This window comes from Vigna angularis, chromosome 1 (assembly GCF_016808095.1).
Source record: "Vigna angularis cultivar LongXiaoDou No.4 chromosome 1, ASM1680809v1, whole genome shotgun sequence".
Classification (NCBI taxonomy): Eukaryota; Viridiplantae; Streptophyta; class Magnoliopsida; order Fabales; family Fabaceae; genus Vigna; species Vigna angularis.
In genome coordinates, this window is record NC_068970.1 from 54813149 (window position 1) to 54835673 (window position 22525).

General features: G+C 38.9%; 2 protein-coding genes across 6 annotated transcripts in view; one reads left to right on the forward strand and one right to left on the reverse strand.

The window, feature by feature from the left end:
- The window catches only part of LOC108330459 (peptidyl-tRNA hydrolase, mitochondrial), a 33677-nt gene extending 20164 nt beyond the window's left edge, over nucleotides 1-13513 (reverse strand). Inside the window, exons 1-3 of one of the 5 annotated variants that reach the window (XM_052871987.1) lie at nucleotides 13036-13513; nucleotides 9560-9629; nucleotides 6339-6418 (exon numbers count right to left, since the gene is read on the reverse strand). The gene's annotated coding sequence lies outside the window, so the exon portion shown is untranslated. Of the gene's footprint in view, nucleotides 1-1092; nucleotides 1216-6338; nucleotides 6419-9559; nucleotides 9630-13035 lie in introns of those variants that run through there. The other 4 variants (XM_052871984.1, XM_052871986.1, XM_017564941.2 and 1 more) reach the window with 4 other exon arrangements.
- Nucleotides 13514-19277: 5764 nt separating this feature from the next.
- Nucleotides 19278-20159, forward strand: LOC108326041 (protein MNN4). Its single transcript, XM_017559283.2, has one exon. It carries the CDS (start codon nucleotides 19278-19280, stop codon nucleotides 20157-20159), a length of 882 nt encoding a protein of 293 aa, XP_017414772.2.
- The last annotated feature ends 2366 nt before the right edge of the window (nucleotides 20160-22525 follow it).

The window sequence follows — 22525 nt, forward strand, 5'->3', positions numbered from 1 at the left end:
CACTGCAGCAACTCACTGCTATGTGTGCCCATGATTCAAAGCCATGCAATCAAGCAATGGGTGTCGGGTTTTACCCGTAATTACTAATGAAATTGTTGAACTAGAACTCTAATCAAGTCTCTCAAACGGGTCAGTGGCACGACCATAAACCACACTGTAGCCTTTTAGAAAACCTATGGCTATCAAATGATCATAAACCACGCTTCTTGCCCAACATCAATTTCTACACTTTACACAAGGACATAAAATCTCATTTCCTTGAGGTCTTCCCCTAGTATATGAAAAATCCAAAAAAGGTTCGACACCATTGATGAACTCTGGATTAAACCTTGGAAGTTTAGTCCACTCTTTGTCCATGCCCCTTAATATAATAAATGATAGAATTGTGTTATATAATGTAAGTTATTCAATAATTTATTTCAAAACTAATATTCCAATTATGGCAAGATTTAGAATAAGTTTCTGAATCTTGTTTTCTAATCAGAATATAAGTTTAATTTCAGATATGAAATTAAACTACATGCCACGTGAACAACACAATGACAATAAGAACCAAATTTCCTTTCTTAATTTCATCCAGTGAAAAAATTATGTTGATTATTTTCTAAATCTATGGAATTAGATTAATATAGACTACTCTTAGTATTTTTTATTATAACAATATTAAAGAAGAATCTATTTTCAAATTGGAGAGAAATAATATATCAGGCAATTATTGCTATCAAGAAATCAAATTTCAAAGACATTTTGTGGAACTTGATATTTGCTTTATTTTCTAAAAAACACGTAACAAGTATAAACTCAATCATGTTAACATCTTGTTGAAATTAGAGGAAATATCTATAGAATCTTCTCAATTAGAGAAAATATCTATAGAATCTTCCTAATTAGAGAAAACATGTGTATGTGATAGGGATAAGAATAAGAAAGGATGGGTAGTTTATGAGAGGAGGAATAGGAGGAAATAAATATAACAAACTAACAGTTAGGACAGTTAGGACTGTTTTGGTGAGATTGTAAGATTGTATAAATAGCGGCTGAGTAGAAGGGATTGGGGGACTTTTGATTGCTTAGTTGCTTACGGGTCTATACCTGTGGAAGAGGGTTATGCCTCTGCGGTTGATTGGACAGATATTATACTTGTGAATAATATTCATACTTCTATATCTTTCTTTCTTTCTGTGTCTTTTTCTGCGAGGAAGAGAGTTCTTGATTAGGTTCCCCTTTTAGGAACCTATCAATTGGTCCGACCTGCCGGATCCATATCGGGGAGTGTCGAGTGTGGAGATGGAGGGAAGAATGGTGGTGGTCGAAGGGCACTTAGAGGCGGTGGAAGTGGCAATCGCTGAGACAAAGGCTGATACGGCAGCGATACGCCAGGACGTCCAAGCGATCTTGAAAGCGATGGGAGAACGTATACCCATTAACCAAGGACAGAGACAGGGGGAGAGTCAGTCGTCGGTGAACGATAATGGTGGTGGTCTGAATGGCGGAAGAGGAAATGGGGGAGAAGGTAACCAAGGAGGGATGAGCCAGTGGAGGAAGCGAGTCGAATTACCCGTGTTTGAGGGGGGCGAACCGTGGGTATGGATCGGCCGAGCGGAGAAGTTTTTCGAAGTTCAGAAGGTGGCGGAGGAGGAGAAGTTGGAGTTGGCCTTTATCAGCATGGATGGCTACGCCGGAAGCTGGTTCCGATTCTAGCGAGAGAAAACCAAGACCCTGTCTTGGGAGGGGTTGAAGAGGGCGCTGGGTATCCGATTTGGGGGAGGAACTAGAGGAACGGTGTATGAGAGACTCTCCACCATACGACAGACGGGATCGGTGGGGGAATACATACGTGATTTTGAAGTTCTGGTGGGGCAAACGACCCAGATACCCGAGGAGCAGATCATGGGGTATTTTCTGTCCGGTTTAAGAGAAGAAGTGAGCGATCATGTCCGGCCTCATGATCCACCGGATTTGATGACCGCTATGCGGGTGGCGAGAGATGTGGAAAAACTGTGCGCGAAGACGGGAGGAGGATGGATATCCAAGAATCCAAGTTCTTGGGGAAAAACATCGGGATCGGTAATGAAGGTGGAGACGAATCGCGAACAACCGGGACGAGCGGGACCAGCGGAAAGTGTCGGTTCTGTAAACAAAGGTGCGACCCACGGGGGAAACCACAGGAGAGACAGCGGCAGCGGAAATGAAAGGGGTGTCCGCAATCTTCCCTACTCGGAGTACATCAAAAGGAGGGAAGAGGGGAAATGTTTCAGGTGCGGCGGACCCTTTAGCCCCGGTCATCGTTGTACGGAGAGGGGGATAAGGATGATGATTTTGGCTGAAGAGGAGGAAGAATCGGAAAATGACGGAGAGGATGAGCTGAACATCACCAAGATGGAGTTATCGGCCCTTTCTGCCGGTGGCCTCACGACATCCCGGATGATGAAGCTACGAGGGAGAATGGGTCAACGTGAGGTATTGGTTTTAATTGACAGTGGCGCTAGCCACAATTTTATAAGTCGACGGGTGGTGGAGGAATTAGAGATGACGGTGGTGGAAACCCCCCGTATATGGTAAGCTTGGGAAACGGACAGAAGGAACGAACTAGCGGGTGTTGTGAAAAGGTGGCATTGGAGATGGGGGAAGCAGAAGTGGTTGAACGCTTCTATGTTTTTGAGTTGGGCGGAGTCGACGTCATTCTGGGGGTGGAATGGTTAGAAAAGCTCGGGAAAGTGGTGGTGGACTGGAAAGAATCAACAATGAAGTACCGACAGGGAGAGAGGAAGATAACAGTGAAAGGGGATCCCACTTTAGAACGAAGAGTGGTGGGCCCCCGAGCTTTACAGAAAATAGATGAGGTGGCAGTGTGGTTATTGGTTTGGGAATTGGGCTCGTGTGAGACCCAAACGAGCGGCCCAAATTGTTTGGGGCTTAGTGAAAGACAAAAACATCATATGGAGAAGTTACTAAAATTTCATGACGTGGTATTCGCGGAGTTAGTGGGGTTGCCACCTAGCAGAGAGACGGTGCACCGAATCACCCTTAAAGAGGGCACAGGTCCGATCAATGTCCGTCCGTACCGATACCCACACGTGTTGAAAGATGAAATCGAGCAGCAAGTGACGGAGATGCTTCGGACGGGGGTGGTCCGACCAAGCCATAGCCCGTACTCGAGCCCAGTGATTTTAGTCTCGAAGAAAGATGGAAGCTGGCGCTTCTGCATCGATTACCGAGCCTTAAATCGAGCGACGGTGCCGGATAAATTCCCCATACCGGTGATAGAGGAGTTGTTGGATGAGTTAGGAGGGGCTATCTATTTTTCGAAGGTGGATTTGAAGGCCGGGTATCACCAAATCCGCATGGCTGAGAAGGATATAGAGAAGACGGCGTTCCGCACGCATCAGGGGCATTACGAGTTCGTGGTGATGCCTTTCGGACTCACCAACGCGCCGGCGACATTTCAGAGCACTATGAATCACCTCTTTAAGCCGTATTTGCGGATGTTCGTGCTAGTTTTCTTCGACGACATCCTCGTTTACAGTAGAACCTGGGAGGAACACTTGGAGCATGTCGGAAGGGTCCTGGAAACGCTAAGTCGGGACAAGTGGGTGGCCAATCGGAAGAAGTGTGAGTTTGGGCAAACTCACGTTAAATATTTGGGACATATCATCTCGCAGAGAGGCGTGGAGATGGACGATGAAAAGATAAAGGCGGTGGTGGATTGGGAACGGCCAAAATCGGTAAAGAGTTTAAGGGGATTTTTGGGTCTGTCGGGGTATTATCGGAGGTTTATTAGGGATTATGGCAAAATCGCCAGGCCTCTAACGGAACTATTGAAAAAAGGGGGCTTTGCTTGGAACGGAAGGGCGGAAGAGGCATGGCAAACGCTGAAGACAGCCGTCACAACCGCCCCGGTGTTGTCCTTACCCGACTTTCAGCAACCTTTTCACATTGAGTGTGACGCGTCGGGGACAGGAGTGGGTGTTGTACTAATGCAGAAAAAAAAAACCAATCGCTTTTTTCAGTAAGGCTTTATCGGAAGGAACTCTCAGCAAATCCATTTACGAGAAGGAATTGATGGCTCTTGTGTTAGCTATCCAGCATTGGCGTCCTTACCTACTGGGGCAGAAATTCGTAGTGCACACTGACCAGAAGAGCCTCAGGTATCTATTGGAGCAAAGGATCACGACGCAGAATCAACAAAACTGGATAGCTAAACTGTTGGGATATGATTTCGAAATTATGTATAAGACTGGGACGACCAACCGAGTTGCTGATGCTTTGTCTCGCATAGCAGAGGGTGAAAAGGAAGAGAACAAGGAACTGACGGTGATAGCCAGACCTTACTGGCAAGACTTTGAAGAAGTCACGAAGGAAGTGGAGGGGGACGAGAGGCTACGAAAGGTGATTGAAGAGATTAAGGGGGATCCAAATTCTCATCCGGCGTACACGGTGGAACACGGAAGGTTGCATTACAAAGGGAGGTTAGTATTGTCTGCAAAGTCTTCGTGGTTACCTAGGCTAATGGCAGAATTCCACCAAACTCAAACGGGGGGTCACTCGGGAGTTTACCGGACATACCGGAGGATAGCCCAGTCCTTATTTTGGGTCGGGATGAAAAAGGACATTACAGAGTTTGTGGCTAAATGCCTTGTGTGTCAACAACACAAGTATTTAGCGTCATCACCGCAAGGATTACTACAGCCCTTGCCCATTCCGAATGCAGTTTGGGAGGAGATTAGCATGGACTTCGTGGTACGGCTGCCTAAGTCCCAGGGGTATGACGCTATTTTGGTGGTGGTGGACCGTTTGAGCAAGTATGCCCATTTCATACCGCTCAAACACCCTTATTCGGCAAGGACGGTGGCTGATATTTTCATGAGAGAAGTAGTACGATTGCATGGGATCCCCAAATCCATCGTGACCGACAGAGATCCATTATTCTTGATCATGTTCTGGAATGAATTGTTCAAAAGCCAGGGGACGCAGCTGAAAATGAGCACCGCATATCACCCAGAAACGGACGGGCAGACGGAGGTGGTGAACCGTATTCTGGAAGGGTATCTCAGGTGTTTCTGTTCAGAGCAGCCTCGAGGTTGGATGACAGTGCTATCCTGGGCGGAGTTCTGGTATAACACGAGTTACCAAGGAGCAATACGGTGCACACCTTTTGAGGTGGTTTACCGGAGAGCGCCTCCTTCTTTGCACAGATTCATTCCTGGTGAATCTCTGGTGGAGGCCGTGAATCAAGAACTCCAAACCAGAGACGAAGCTCTGAAACAGTTGCGGTTCCATTTGGAACGTGCGCAGGATCTTATGGTGCACCAAGCTAATAAAAAGAGGCGGGTCGCGAATGTGAATGTGGGGGACTGGGTATATTTGAAGATCCGACCCCATAGACAAACCTCGATGCCAACCAGACTCCACCCAAAGCTGTCAGCAAGGTATTTTGGACCTTTTAGGGTGATTCAGAAGGTGGGGGAGACAGCTTGCAAATTGCAGTTGCCAGAGACAGCTCGCATCCATCCGGTGTTTCATGTTTCACATGTGAAGAAGGCAGTAGGCGAGCACCAGGTGGAGAAGGACCTACCGCCTGATCTGCAGGCAGACGGGCCTTCGTTTTGGCCCGTGAATGTTTTGGGAAGGCGGCAGCGGACAGAAGACGGTGGAAGCGTGCCGCAACTGCTAGTGGAGTGGCAACAAGGAGGACCCGAAGGGGCCACCTGGGAAGATGAAATCACCATCCGCGAACAGTACCCCGATTTCAACCTTGGGGACAAGGTTGATGATCAAGGGGAGGGTATTGATAGGGATAAGAATAAGAAATGATGGGTAGTTTATGAGAGGAGGAATAGGAGGAAATGAATATAACAAACTAACAGTTAGGACAGTTAGGACAGTTAGGACTGTTTTGGTGAGATTGTAAGATTGTATAAATAGCGGCTGAGTAGAAGGGATTGGGGGACTTTTGATTGCTTAGTTGCTTACGGGTCTATACCTGTGGAAGAGGGTTATGCCTCTGCGGTTGATTGGACAGATATTATACTTGTGAATAATATTCATACTTCTATATCTTTCTTTCTTTCTGTGTCTTTTTCTGCGAGGAAGAGAATTCTTGATTAGGTTCCCCTTTTAGGAACCTATCAGTATGATCTTCTAGATTATTTTGTTTCCTTATTTCCCTTTCTAGAAGATTAGATTGCTACAAATAGAAGTAAGGAGAATGTAATTACCATGAATGAAAAATAATAAAATCATTCTCTTTTTCAAGTCATCTCACAAATAATGCTAAAAAGAAAAAATATATAAAATAAGAATTAATCAAAAACAGATGAAGAACAGTGATCACTAACCTGTTTGTCTGTTCTCTTAGTTCTAAGTTTCTCTACAACCTCTAGAGCTCAATCTTAGAGATCTGTCTTGCTTTCGAGATCTGTAAATTCAAAGTGTCTTAGACAAAAATCACAATCCTCAACAACCAAGCCTTTTCCAATCAGTAAGTTCAGCTAAATGGATCAAATGACACCAAAGCAGACATATAAAAACACAGTTTTTCAAAATTTTAGAGATGCTTCAAACCAGCTCTCGAACAATTACGAAATTCCACAAGTGCATACATGCAATTTGCAAGCAAGAACAAAATTCTGATTAAAGACATGAATTCAACCTAAGAAGCTATAACACTAGGAAGAAAAGTATCATTTAGTTTATACCAATAACAGACCCAAGTACCAAATTATCCCCACTGGCAATCTATACTTTTTTACAATCAAAGACACAAAAATGTCCATTTATTTAAAAGCAAACATGTCCAACCTGTAACAACCAAGTGAAGCCAAATGTTGTTTCAATATACCAGGGACAGTGAAAAAGAAAAACTGAAACTGAAAATGAAAAAATCTCGGTTTTAAAAATGGAGAGACAAAGACAGTGATGGAGTTTAGTGCAAAAGAGAGAATGTAAAGAATCTAACAGGAGAGAAGTGATGAGAGTCTGTACGGATGAAAAGATTAATAAACAGGGGTTAAAAAATGCATCAAACAAACCTTCAAATTAAAGTGAGTAAGTGGAAAAAACAGATAAAGAACAATTTTTGAAAATAAACCTCTGACAGGACATCATGAAGAACTGCATTAGAGGACAAAAGGTGGTCACAGAAAGTTAGCAACTGTAAAGGAAAGTTAGCAGAGGCTAAAACGAAAAACATTCAAATAGTTGTTAAAAACTTTAAAACCTCACCCTTGAGACAAGAATTACAGACAAAGCACAATGGTGAAATCCTATGAAAAAAGTGACAATAATCATATAAAGATATCCACAGACAACAATCCTGTGAGCTTGGTTCAAAGGGGGCATTCGAGTTCCCCTCCCACCCATTCACTATCTTGCTTTATTTGAGAGAAAAAACTGGACTATGAGTTAAGTTCTGCAACCGAATAACACCATTTTTTTAAGGCTAAAATAAAAACTTGCTATCATTGATAGTACACTGTTTTTTTAAATTTCATCATTAAAATTTTTATTATTTTAGTGAACAAACACTTCACAGTGCATGGCTTAAAGTCAATCAGCACACATGCTTAAAGGCAAGCAAGGAAAATGAACAAGTATTTTATTTTATAACAACCAGGGGCATGTAACAGCCTACAAGTCTTATGCTAAAAGCCAATGCTTTGATGGACAAATAGAAGTAAAATAAAGAGATCATTCTCATCAATTGTGGGGAAACCTAATTACACTACACATTTCTCAAATCATGATTCCATAATAATTCCATTTCACAAAACCAAGTCACTCTTCAACTTAACCAGAAGCTTCAGGAGCATTAAATTGCACATTATTTCAAAATAACATGGGAAAGAAAACAGGGCAACTAAAATCATTAGGCATGTCCAAGCTTCAGATTAAATATTGGTTCTAAAATTGATTAGCAGAATCAAAGTTTAAGGGCTTAAAGATTAGTTCTATGATTGGTTCATAGGATCAAAGTTTGTAGAAAAATCGTGAAACTGAGATGTTATAGTCTCTATATAGTAATTGGAGTAGTCAAGGTATTTAAAAATGTCAAATTATATTGTATATGTATTATGATCAAATGAAAGTTTAAGAGAAATTATTATAGACTCTATTCATTGTGGAAAACTAAGTCCAAATATACGATTCAATAACATTTTTCACTCTTCCAGATATAAGGAAACGTAAAAGTAAAAAATTCATGAAAAAAAGAAGAAAAATTAACAAACACGTGTTTAATATAACTTTTTTTTCATTATGAACACAAATCAATTACATTTCTAACACTGTTGATGGCACGTAAACATCAAAACACAAGCATATAATTGCTGTGTTCACACTTTATTCCTTACATATGTGCATATAAATAAATATAATCAGGCTCTTCCTCTACTGCATGATTCTTCAATCCTAAGTAACATTTTAGTGGAACAAGGCAAAGAATGACAAGACTAAGGCACCAACCAAGGATTCAACAACAGTGGCTGAGGCACCACTGCTAGGGCCAGGAGCAGGTGAGGAACCTCTGTGGCAGCCAATGCTGCACTCATGGAGGCAGCAACTTAACAAATATTTCAATTATGACCACAAAATCGCACAGGAAAATGGGAAAGAAAACAGGGCAAAAAGAAGTTTCAGAATTTTCTTACTCAGATAACAAGATAAAACCCAAACAACTGGAAAACCCTAAAATCAAATCAGCAAAAACTATCTATCATCTACCAGCTGAAGATCGTGAACATACTGTGTTGACTTTATCACAACAAAGAATATTGATTATTTTGGCATACAAGCATAAACCTAGCCTGTGAACTTCCACACACACCTTTTAATCTAGCTTCGTCAAAGCAGAACAACAAATGAGCATCACAAATGGACCAAATATCTAACAGTGAGTTAGATGCAATAAATCAACCACAGTAGAAACCACACACATAGGCAGAGAAGAAACCTACTCGTACAGCAATTAGGGAGGAAAATAAAACACATCCTAAATTCAAACCAATTAATCAAAACAGCTGTTAAACCCTAAATTATATTAGAAAATAGATTATTAACCATGTGAACCGAACAGACAACACGCACATGAGGAGAGGGGAACGTGAATGTGAGGTCTGAAATGGATGGAGACGAAGATGAAAGTGTTTTGAGGGAGATGCGCACGCACGAATGATGCTGAGATGAAAATGCACTCAGATAAACGCGATGAAGGGAATGTAAAATTATTATTCCAAAATGCGCTTTTCAAAATAAGTTTGGCTTCTAAAATTGTTTACTCTCGAAAGTTTTTGAATTTCTCATGTTGAAATCTAGAATGCATTTTCTGGAATATGCAAAAAAAAATGCTTGTGGATACAACAATCCATACTATATTTCTTTTTTCCCACAACGTTATCGAATGCAGAACTACATCTTCCGGAAGCAACAATCCAGAAGCCAAGTTGCCAAAACAAAAATCCAGAATACGAGTTCGAAAGCCTATTCCCAAACTCTGAATTCTGTTAACCAAATTTGCATCATTACTACAAAACTAAACAAAAAGAAACATATTCCTTCATACCTTCTCTACATACTGCAAGTTACATTACTTCAAAACACCGCCAGCACCACCCATTGTCGAACTTCTTTTTCTTCCAAGCCCCAACGAAAAAATCAACAGTGGAAGAACGTTCCGGCAAAGGAGAAGATCATTCCAAATATAAGTTCGAGAGGGTAAAACGGGTATTTCAAAACACATCAAGTGCAAGTAACAAAAAATAGGTGTTTATTGCAAAACGCCTATGTTGTTTACTGTTTAATTATTTTTTTTTTTCATTAATTGGACCATGTGTTTGTTGTTTGATTTTTTTTGTTTGTGATTTTACTCAATTGTTTCCACGAATTTAAAAATCAAGGTTTATAATCAATATAAAATAATATTGGTGTAAAATGAAAAGTGACATTTATATCATGTTGAATAATAAAATTGTTATACTTTCAAATTACATTCATTTCATTATTTATATTAACTAAAAGAGTGTTATTGGAACTACCATTAATATAGGTGACAATCGACAATCCCTTCTCATTTAACACATTTACAATAAGAAAATTTCATAAAACATAATTAATTTTTATCATTTCTTACTTAATCATTCACATCACTTGATTGCCAAACCATTTGTCGCAACCGGGATCGCGACGGGACGACGATCCGAAGATAAAAGGCCGGGAAATGAAAAGAGATTTGAAGTCGCCACCATAGTTTATTCTGGAAAACTACGAAAAAACCATAAATTGATAAGGCATGGTCTACAGGAACCAGATTCTAGGTTCTGGAGTCGGTTACGCGTAGGGAAGGTATTAGCACCCTACAACACCTGCCTGAAGGCACTACCTTTAATTAAATACGCGAATATGATGTGGTTTTCGAAATGTTTAACTTTCCCTTAAAATAAAACTCTAAAGAAACAAACATTTTTTTAGTTTTTCAAGCCCGACAAGGATTGACCTTGCTCCTACGTATTCTCATTCAGAATGAGAAATCAGGGTTCCCTAGTTCGTTTAGAAACTGCTTGAAAATTAGTTTGGAAATTGCTTGGAAATTTGTTTGGAAAATGATTTTGGATTTTTGGGGAAATGAACCTAACAAGGACTAGCCTTGCTCCTACGTATCTCCACTTTTGATGGAGAATCAAGGATCATGTAGTTTTGGCAGAAAGATTGTTTGTTGTTTGAAATTGTAGATATTTTTAGTTTTTGTAGATTTCATATTTTTTGTAATTTTATTTAAGAAAGAAAAAAGGTTTTTAGCACAAGGACGATGCGATCACACATGTGCCTAGACCTTTGAAACATATTTTTGTAATTTTATTATAAAGAGAAAAGGTTTTTAGCACAAGGACGATGCGTGCGATCACACATGTGCCTAAACCTTTAAAACATATTTTTGTAATTTTATTATGAAGAGAAAAGGTTTTTAGCAGAAGGACGATGCGTGCGATCACACATGTGCCTAAACCTTTAAAACATATTTTTGTAATTTTATTATAAAGAGAAAAGGTTTTTAGCAGAAGGACGATGCGTGCGATCACACATGTGCCTAAACCTTTAAAACATATTTTTGTAATTTTATTATAAAGAGAAAAGGTTTTTAGCACAAGGACGATGCGTGCGATCACACATGTGCCTAAACCTTTGAAACATATTTTGTAATTTTACTTAAGAAAGAGAAAATGTTTTTAGCACAAGGACGATGGGTGCGATCACACATGTGCCTAGACCTTCAAAACATATTTTTGTAATTTTTATTTAAGAAAAAAAAAGTTTTTAGCACATTGTAATTTGATTATGAAGTGTTTATAAGTTTTGAAGTTTTATCTTTTTTTTTATTTTGTAATTTTTATGTAAAACGAAAAAAACAAGTCTAATAAATATAAACAAAGCAAAGGGGTAAGGTTATCATACAAAGGGGTTACATGCAATAAAAACCAACTAATAAAAAGAAAACAAAAGCATGCGAAAAAGGGCGAGAGAACATCTCAATAGGAATAGGGGTGTAGAAATAAGAACTAGAGGTTTGGAGTAAAATTGGAGCTCTTTAGTTTGGGCCCAAATGATGATATGGGTGCAGCAGTGAAGTTTGGAGGTGTTAGAAATGAAATGGGCCCAATACCCAAACTCCTTTTTGTTTGCAGAAAGGCAGTGGGGTCTGAAAGGAAAGAGGTTCATATCATATATTTTTTGTTTTAAAGAGAGAGAGCTGGGTCAGAAAACAAAACGGGCCCGAGGCCTTTTCCTTGGTTCAGAAAACCTTAGGGGTTATCCCATTCTCCCCACGCCACTTCACCGAGATGAGACCCAGGGTCTCTTTCCTCTCCCGGCAGTTCGCCGGCATTCCAACCAGAAACGGCCACCGCGCTCCAGCCAGAAACATCGCCATCTCCAACACCCTCGGACGAGACCATCGCCGGCCGCCGCTCCAGCTCTTCCTTTCTCGCGTGCGAGGGAGGACCTCGCTCTTCACGCATGGCCCAGATCTGCTTTGCCGCTCACGGTCGTGACTCGACCTCTCCCCAGCTGGCCACCGCAAATCGCGATCCACGGCGTCACCAGTGACGACCTTGGCACGCCGAAGCTGTCGCCGGTGACCACATCAAGCCATCCTTCTCCGTCTTCTCTTCACGAGGGCGAAAGCTTCTTCGATCCAGCCTGGCGCGCCACTGCTTCTCCGATCCAAAACCGCGCCACTGCTTCCGCCAATCCGACCGCCGCCAGCCGTAGACCAGGACGCTACCGACACGCCAAGCTTCTCGTCTTCTTCTCTTCTCAGTTTCACGGTTGATGGGTGAAGTTGAACAGGATGGAGGTGAGGACGTAAGGTGAATCGATGCTGAGGGAAGCGTTTTTTTGTTTGTGGAAAAAAAAAATGAAGATGACCTTGTGGTTTTGACGATTGCAAGATGAAGTTGAAGTTGGGCGGGAGTTATGGATGATGAAGGCGTTGGGTTAAGGTGGTTATGGGTGAGAGGAGTCAAAGTTTGGGGTTGGTATGGCTACGGTGGAAGAGAGTTTTTGGGTGTTGGAGATGATCGAAGAAGATGAAGATGTTAGGTGCCGTCCGCGAGTTGTTGGAAATGATGGTGTTGGAGACGAACGCTCGTGGGGAAGACGAGATGGATATTTGGCCGTGAGGTAAGTTGGAGATCTGTTGGAGACGAACGCTCGTGGGGATGACGAACGCTCATGGGGAAGACGAGATGAATATTTGGCCGTGAGGTGTATGGTTGCTGATGGAAGATGATTTTGCTGGCTGGGATAGATGGTGATGGGTGAAGATAGGTAGTGGCCGTGAGGTGTTAGCAGTGGCCGTGGGTGTCAAGATGGTTGGGTGTGATGATTGTTCGGTGACAACAGACATGTACAAATATTTGCAACAGCAACGTAACAGAGACATGTTCAAGGGCAACAGAGACATGTTTAAGGGCAACGTAACAGAGACATGTTCAAGGGCAAGTAACCAATTCACTAAAACACGGACTGCAAGGCATCACTTACCTCTTGAAGATCCGTTTGCTATTGCCAACCTTGTGTCTCCAATGAGTCTCAGCTGATTCTTCTTTTTTCCAGTAAGGTCTCCCCCCTTATTTGTGAGAATCCAGAGTCTTGTAGTGGTGTAAAAGGACTTTGCAGAGTTGCAAGATGGGCAGCCGTGCAAGAGGGGTGCCACGGTTTGTGGTTTACAACCCAAAAGCCAAGGTCAAGCCAAAAATAATTAAACCCCTTTAAAGAAAAACCAACACTGCCTCACTGCTCTCTAGGAGTTCCCGACGCATCCCTGAAACACATTCCCTAATCTGGGATTCTCTTGTTTTGTCTTCTTTTATTATTTTTAAACAACTTTTCAAAAATTCAGATCCTTTATAGATTTTTTTTTAATGAACAATTTGTCAACTATTATCTTAGTACAAATCTTTTTAGTTCTTAAAAAGAAACAATTTGAGAAGGTTTAATTGTTCGAAATGAATTTTTAGTTCCGCGTATTTATCAACATATTAAACTCGTAAAAAGAACTCAATTTTTTTGATAATTTTTTTAATTCTATTATGTATAATATCTGTATAATATAAAAAAGATATATATATATATATCAATTCAAACATGGAAAAGTTACTCTAAAGGGGATTCTTTGTTTTTTCTTTTTTTTTCCTTTCCTAGAGTCCGATTCCAATTCCTTCTTGTTTGTGTTGAAATAGAAATATTCTAAAAATATCAATAAAATAATCTTTTTTAAACTCTTCCTGAAAAATCCTATATCTTAGTTTCTATTTTTTCCAACTTAGAATCTTTCGATTGAATTGAAATGGTTGTTTCAAAAATCATTGAATTATTCTTTCAAATTGTTGAATATTTTTGTTTTCGCTCAATTCATCGAGTTTTTTGGGTTTTTGTTGAATAAATAAATATTATAAATTTAAAAATTCATGTCTTTTTTTCGCGAGGAATACTATACTTTTTTGAATAATTTCAAGAATACTTTTTTGAATAATTTCAAGAATACTTTGGATAATCCCTTTTGTAAATATTCCTAATTCCGGATTTTTGTTTTGACACATACTAACACTTACCTTTATTTATTTTTATTCCTCTTTTTTTTTGTTTTCTTATTTTTTATTTTTATTATTTTTATTTTTATTTTTTATTTTATTAAAACAAATAAAGTGAAACAACAAAAATAATAAAAGACGAACACCGTACTGTTTAGACGAACGCTTCAACAAGACCGAACGCCTATGACGAGTACGACAAACATCATCTAGAACGATCGTTCCCTATGAACAATAACGGAAACACATATCAAGACCGAACGTTCAATTGAGAATAAAAACATCAAGACCGAACGTTCCACACATCCAGACCGAACGTTATTTGTTGAACAAGAACACTACCGAACGTTATTTGTTGAACGGTAGGAGATCATGCACTACTAGGACGAACACTCAAAACCGAACGCTCTCTACCTGAGAACAACAGGTATCAGTTTGACAATTATTAAAGAACGAACGGTAAACACTACAAGACTGAACGAACGAACGCTTGAGGGTGACCGACCGGTTGAGGATGAGAATTGCCGAACGTCAATGAAACCTAATGACCGAATGGTTGCATGCAAGTGGATGGAGCTGAACGTCAAAAAGATATAGGGAAGAGCAGCACACGGTAGAGGACGAACGGTTCTACAGGGTAGAGGACAAACGGTCTTGATATTGGTCAACAAAGAAACTGCTGCAGGGTAGAGGACGAACGTTCGGGCAAGGTAGAGGACGAACGCTTTCTTCTTTTTTATTTTTATTTTTACCTATTATTTTTTATTATCATTTTATTATTTTATTTTTTTTTTATTATTAGTTTTTTTTATTAGTTTTTTTATTTTACACTCATGATGAAAATAAAACAAATCAATTAGTCCATCCGGACGAAATTGGGTGTTGACACCATTATTGCAACATTAAACAATATACTTCTTTACTTTTTTTTGATAAGTTATAAAACATAAAACACCATCCATGTTTGAACTATCGTGTCTTTGAATAAAATAACGTAAAACTATTATAAAATAATACAATATTACAGTGGTTTTAGCTTGAAAGACAAAAAAAAAGTCTTATATTCTTGTTATTGAAATTGAAAAATAATATTTAAATTTATTTTAATAACAATAAAATAATTTTACGTTTTTATTTAATCATTTTGTACGATTTTTAAGGTAATTATTGTAAAAATTAATAGATTTAACCAACATAATATTTTGTGACTAGATGAAAATTATTTTTGTGACACCCGGGCACGGAGACGAGGGCGGGGAGTGACGCCGGTGCAAGAAGCATGGTGCAGGGGGCACAGACAAGGAGCGGCTCCTGGCAGCTTCGGGTGGAAGGGGTACATGGACGAATCGGACATACACCGGAATGAGAGGGATATGGAGACTGTGTAGGTATGGGACTATACAGTTGAAGGATAGCTTAAAGGAATTGATTTGACTACTCATATCACCAAAATGCATTTGCTTTTCGGTAGCCTGACTCATAAGAACTCCATGGTTAAGCGTGCTTAGCTTGGAGCAATTCTGGGATGGGTGACCTTCCGGGAAGTTTTCCCAGAAAGTGTGCGAGTGAGGACAAAGCACACTGGAAAGCCTGGTGGTGATCTGTGGGGGCAGTCAATGGTCCCTGTGAGTTGCCGGGGCGTTACAATTTTATACTAACATTTTATGATGTCTTTCTCATTTTTCCGTCACAACGACGATTATTGAAAAGATATAACTTAGTTGTTAGACCATGTGTTTTAGTTTTCAATATCTGGGCCTTGTTAGTATCACACGCAATAAAACAAAATTAGGTTACGTATGAGTTTTAAAGAGAGATGCTCCATCCACCTCCACTCAATACTCCCTGCACCTTCCCATGACAAATATGCCCCGGAGTAAATTTTCACCAATATTAACCTACCTCATTAATTATTGCTCTCTCTATAAGAAATGCACCCCGACACCATGAACCTGCACACAGAAATCATTTATCCGTTTCTTCTTCTTCTTGGCGAGCGAGATTGTGGTGGTGGTGTGAGTCTGCATCGTGTGAGTTGTGGTGGTGGTGTGAGTCGGTGTGGTGGTAGGCTGTGCTGGGTGGAACGTTGCAAGTGGGGGCAAGGAACCGCGGTGGTGAGAGCTCGGGTTTGTGGTGGTGCTTATCGGAGCAGCAAAGGGAGAGAACTTCGTCTCAGGTGCGCGAAAAGAGTTATATTAATCCTTCAATGGATGTGATGATCCGTCGACGGATATCAACATTCGTTGAAGGGGTAACGGATGTCAACCAACTGAAACTAATTATAAGTGTTCTTGGAAGCCAGCAAGAATCTCATATTGAGTTTATTAATAATGCAAAAGCCAGGAGGTTTCTCAAATCACTGCCCTATACTAGGGGGAGACACTTCTCTCAGCTATATCCACAAGCAGATCCATTAGCCATAGATTTGTTGCAAAAGATGCTTGTATTTGATCCAACCAAGAGAATTACTGTCTAAGAAGCTCTCCAGCACCCATATATGTCTGGCCTGTATGATCCAAGGTGCAACCCTCCTGCACAGGTTCCCATTAATCTTGACATAGATGAACATTGGGGAGAACAGATGATTAGGGAAATGATGTGCAATGAGATGCAACATTATCACCCTGAAGCTGCTTCTGCCAATGCATAGATGGTTAATTCTTCCATGGCTTTCTAGCCCTGTTGCCTGTCTCTAGGAGTAGTAGTTCTGTTTTTCCCCCTAGACAAACTATGATCTTAAAGGACTTATAACTGCCAAGTTTTGTACTTTGCATGAGATTGCTTGGGTACTTTTTTTAATTTGGCGTCTCCACAAGGATAATGGCGTCTCGTAATGACTAAACTTGTATATAGCCATGCATATCGTTTTGGTATTTCGGCTAAACCCATTTGTACTATGTTGTTCATCAGTTGTTTTCTTAAATTCAATAGAAAAGAGTTAAATAATTTGTGCTTTCAAATGTATGCATGGTTATAAGATGATGCTTTCCTCACATAACACAACAATTCTCTCTAGGGGCTTAGGGTATTGGGCTTTAGGGAGTCCCATTAGACGCTACCCTCTATATTAGATAATTTGTTTATTTTAGATTGTTTTAATTACACATATGTGTTGATTTCTTGATAATAGTGAATGTTTTAATTTGATATGTATGATGCTTGGTTGCATGGGTGATAAGATAGTAGTGACTTCCAAGGAGGAAGAGTTACATTGATTTTGAGAAGCAAGAACACGTATAAAGAAGGAAAAAAAAGAAACCGGCTTGATATATACAGATGTAAATGAGTTTTAAGTTTTTAAAATTTCTTTATAATTAGTATGCATTATAAAAAATATATTTTTGAGTACTAATATTTTCTAGTTTTACCTAAGTTGTTTATTATTTATACTTTTGTTAGGTTTTTTATTTAAGGTATTGTGTGTTTTGGGTTCCATATTTTATTATGATTTTGTTTTAAAAAATGTTTTGAAAAGTAGATAAAAAATATTTAAATTGTCTTAAGTTTTAATTTCTAAGTTACATGAGTAATAAAAACATTTAAAATTATGCAACACAAATGAGTTCATTACATCCAATTCCAACGAAAGAAAAACTACTCTTAGTCATCTAAACGTACACATTTGAAGTAATCCCTTGCAAAAATGGTGTCTTTTGAAGTAGTCTCCGAAAGTTCCTAAGATATTTTCGTTTCTTTCTTTTGTCCGAAACTTCTGTCAGCATAATGTTTCTGTCTTTCTGTCACGTTTTTTAAAACCACTTAACTTCATTAATTCGATCAACGCACATGTACTGGTGCGCTATGCGAATTTTCTTAACTGTTGCACTTTAACTGATGTTATTCGCTCAACGCACAAGTACTGGTGCGCTATGCGAATTTCCTTCTTCTGGGAGTGCGAATTTTGGCTTTGGCTTTGCGAAAATTGGCTGGTAGAGTCTAAATAATACACTATTTCTGTACAATATTTTACATAACAATCTACTACCTATTACAACTTTTCAATGAGGAACAACATGAATAATTACAAGATTGAGCTCATTTATAAGTATAAAAACAACTCTTTTTCACACTTATCAGTTTATTAACATTGACAATTAGAATTCTCTATAAATTTCAAATCTTTACATATTTTAACTATTGTTGTGATTGATACTAACCATGAACTCTTACTTTAGCTCCTTCGAGATCTTAAATACCTTCATTCAGCAAATATTATTCACTGGGATTTGAAGAATACTTTCCTTCTTTTCCTTTCTCCTAAACCTACCTCACGTTTTTTTTTTCTTTCTTCCCGCACCCCCACAATTCTTCTTCTCATGGTGGATCTGGCTATTGCAATGGAGACAGATAGAATCACCATCATTAGTATAAGGTTGTAAAAAGGGAGAAAGCGAGGATAAAACAATTATTTCACTAAGACACTTTGAATTTACAGATCTCGGAAGCAAGACAGATCTCTAAGATTGAGCTCTAGAGGTTGTAGAGGAACTTAGAACTAAGAGAGCAGACAAACAGGTTAGTGATCACTGTTCTTCATCTGTTTTTGATTAATTCTTATTTTATATATTTTTTCTTTTTAGCATTATTTGTGAGATGACTTGAAAAAGAGAATGATTTTATTATTTTGAAAAACTGAATCCAATCTCTTTCTTTTTCTCAGTGAGCTATCAAACGTACTATCCTCCTTTGACATCAAACAGCTCCTATAATGAAACTCAGCATGTGTTTGATGAGAAAAAATAATTTGAGCGACCTAATCTTTAGGGACTTGAGCAACCCTCATCTATCGGACCAATTTAGACTGCTTTACCTAATCTTATAGGCTAAACAAAAGACCTAGGAGTGACATCTTAACTTGAGCAAAATTTCACTACCTTTTCATTTCACCTTTACTCATCATCAACCTCAATCTGTTCTGCACATCACCTTTCAATATTACTAGTAACTCATATTTAGAAATCTATAAGGAACCATCCACAACATATTTCATTTAGGTGCTGCTTCCATTTTTGAGAATGATAATTAGATGTTTGTGATTTTATTCTGCTATGATGTGTTTATTTTTTTGTTGAAATTTTATTCATATACATTGTGTGCTCTGAGTTTAGTTTTCTTATATGCATTCTTTTTCATTTCTATTTTAAATCTTCCTTATACAATTCTAATTTTTGTCTAACCATTTCTTTAGGAAAAATGATTGGACAAATGGTGTGTCGCCTCTATTGTAAGAAGCCGGAGAAGAAGCCAATCCCTGATGGAGTGCGTAAAATTTTCAAGGATCATCATATAAAGATGTTAGAAGAGAGAAAAATAAAAAGTTCTGAATTTCCCGAGGATGATAAAAAGATGTTAGAAAAGAGAAAAATAAAAAGTTCTGAATTTCTTGAGGATGATAAAAAGATGTTAGAAGAGAGAAAAAGAAAAAGTCTTCGGCTTAGGGAAATGGATGAGATGGAAACAAAAGAGGAGAGGGAAAAAAGGATGATGTTAGAAGAGGAAAAACGGATGAAGAAGCCAATCCCTGATGAAGTGCGTAAAATTCTCAAGGATCATATAAAGATGGTAGAAGAGCTTAGGGAAATGGATGAGATGAAAACAAAAGAGGAGAGGGAAAAAAGGATGATGTTAGAAGAGGAAAAACGGATGAAGAAGCCAATCCTTGATGAAATGCGTAATATTCTCAAGGATTATATAAAGATGGTACAAGAGAGAAGAATAAAAAGTTCTGAATTTCCCGAGGATGATAAAAAGATGTTAGAAAAGAGAAAAATAAAAAGTTTTGAATTTCTCGAGGATGATAAAAAGATGTTAGAAGAGAGAAAAAGAAAAAGTCTTCGGCTTAGGGAAATGGATGAGATGGAAACAAAAGAGGAGAGGGAAAAAAGAATGATGTTAGAAGAGGAAAAACGGATGTTAGAAGAGGAAAACAGAAAGAAGTCAGGGGAAAGATCGTCGACGTCGCTTGTGAAAGCTTTTGACAAAATGATAGAGGAGAAGGAAAAAAGGAAGAAAATAAAAGAGGAGATGAAAAAAATGAAGTCAAAAAGCTTCTCGAAGAAGCCGCCCAATTCATAAAATGCCGTTTTTTTTTAGACTCAAACAATAACACAGAGACAAAACACTTTATACAAACACTTTATACAAACACTTTATACGTGTAGTTTTATCCTAATATTTTACGTTTTTTACGTTCATTGCTACTTCGTGGAATCTTTCCTTGATGTCCCTGTTTTCTTTCATAAATGTGTCAAAATAAATTATAGAGTAGGTAGGTAACTTAGTATAATCTATCATTACTATTATTAATATTATTAATTGACATTTTTATAATTCATTACCTTAACATAATACAATTAATATTAAGATAATATTATTTATTTTTATTAACTTGTTATAGAAAATATATTTATAATTAATTATTTATTGGACGAGCGCTACGAGCTAAAGGAGCGTGAACGATAACAATTGAGGAGAAGCGAGCGTCCCAGACATATTGGAAGCACAAGGACACACCGGAAAACATCCATACCGAAACATTTTGGCATCCACTGTGGGGTCGAGTGTCATCCCGCAGAAGCCACAAGAGGAGCACTCGGTCTCGACGAATCACTTCTTCGGATAAGGCTACTCCAACAAGATGAAGCCGCTACATCGCCGCCATGATTCTCCTCCGTGAGCCATTGACGCCACTGTGAGCACCTTTGCGAAATCGTGCCTTTTTGCAGGTCAGACCCAGCGCAGAGACAGGCCCCAAATCGGGTCTGGTTTAGCCTCACGTCACCCACCACACCGTCCAGTACAGTCTTCGTGCCATCCGCCGCGCCGAGGTTTGCGTCTTCGCCAATAACCATAGTTTCTGCATTTACAATGGCAACCCTTACGGCGAGCAATTCCACCGCGGGTGTCCACTCAACCTCCGTAACCATGATTCACGAAATCATTTCTCACGCCTCTTGTGCAAACTCCATGTCACTGCCATCCACTGTGAACGCGACAATTAACACCTCTGTACCGTCCGATCCTCCCGACAAATAGACCGAGTGAGCGGTTAACCCAATGCCACCCACCCAGGTCACAATCATGACCGAGCTTCCAAACTAACGTTGTTTGAGCTTACATAGACCGAACGGTCCTCCAAGGTCGTCCATCAAGGTCGACCATCAAGAACGAGTGTCCGAACTAGGACTGACGTATGACCAACTGTACATAGAACGAGTGATCTTCCAAGGTCCCCTTCATCCGGTCGACTAGTAATAATATGCAGGCCCTGTATTAACGAGTACATAGAAAGCGATCGTCAATAAGCGGTCGTCAACCTCCAAGACAGGACGATCCTGTCATCGGGCACACGTCAATTGCCCTTAATAACGATCGCCTTAACAACGATCATGCAACACCAAGATAAGTGATCGACAGAGTCAAAGACAAAACGATCCTGTCATCCTCCAAAGGTCGCCCATCCAAGTCGACCATCAAGAACGAGCGGCGCTCCAAGGTCGTCCATCTAGGTCGACCGATAAGACCGAGTGTCCATCGTGATCGATCGGCAGAACCGAGTGGCTGCCCACCCAGGATTGACATCCTTGGTCGGTCACCCTGCTGACCAACCGTCACGACCGTCCCTCACTAGGTCCACTACATGGTTAAATATTAATGACTCATTAAAGTCCTTAATCTAGATTAAGGTATGATTGGACCGTTTTCAGGCCCACGAAAGGTACACTTTAAAAGTTGTACATGGTATAATTTTTACTACAATAAAACATAAAACTCTTGTAAATATAATCATGTTGAAAATAGTAATCTAGTTAACAAATTTATATCAAAATCATAATTTTTGTTTTATTTGTATCTTTCTCAAGTCAAACGCCATTTTGGATGATTCTTGAACCTAACTTCAATTTTTTATATTTAAGATCCATTTTTGTACTCTTATTTGGCAAAAGAAATTTACCAAAAATAAAAATAGAGTATTTTCAAAATTTGCAACATACAACAAGACCTATATCAACACTATGGTAGACAAGGATACTAAACATCTTTTCGATAAATTACCTTAAATTAAATATAGAAATGGTGAGAAATGATGGAAAAAATAAAACGAAAATGCAAGAGTTAGTATAACATTTGTTCTATGTGAGAAGCAAGAACACGTATAAAGAAAAAAAAAAAGAAATCGGCTTGATATATATAGATGTAAATGAGTTTTAAGTTTTTAAAATTTATTTATAATTAGTATGCATTATAAAAAATATATTTTTGAGTACTAATATTTTCTAGTTTTACCTAATTTGCTTATTATTTATAATTTTGTTAGGTTTTTTATTTAAGGTATTGTGTGTTTTGGGTTCCATATTTTATTATGATTTTGTTTTAAAAAATGTTTTCAAAAGTAGAAAAAAAATATTTAAATTGTCTTAAGTTTTAATTTCTAAGTTACA

What these genes read in the sequence shown, in the direction of transcription:
- LOC108326041 (XM_017559283.2), top strand. Translation starts at nt 19,278, where the DNA reads ATGATTGGACAAATGGTGTGTCGCCTCTATTGTAAGAAGCCGGAGAAG.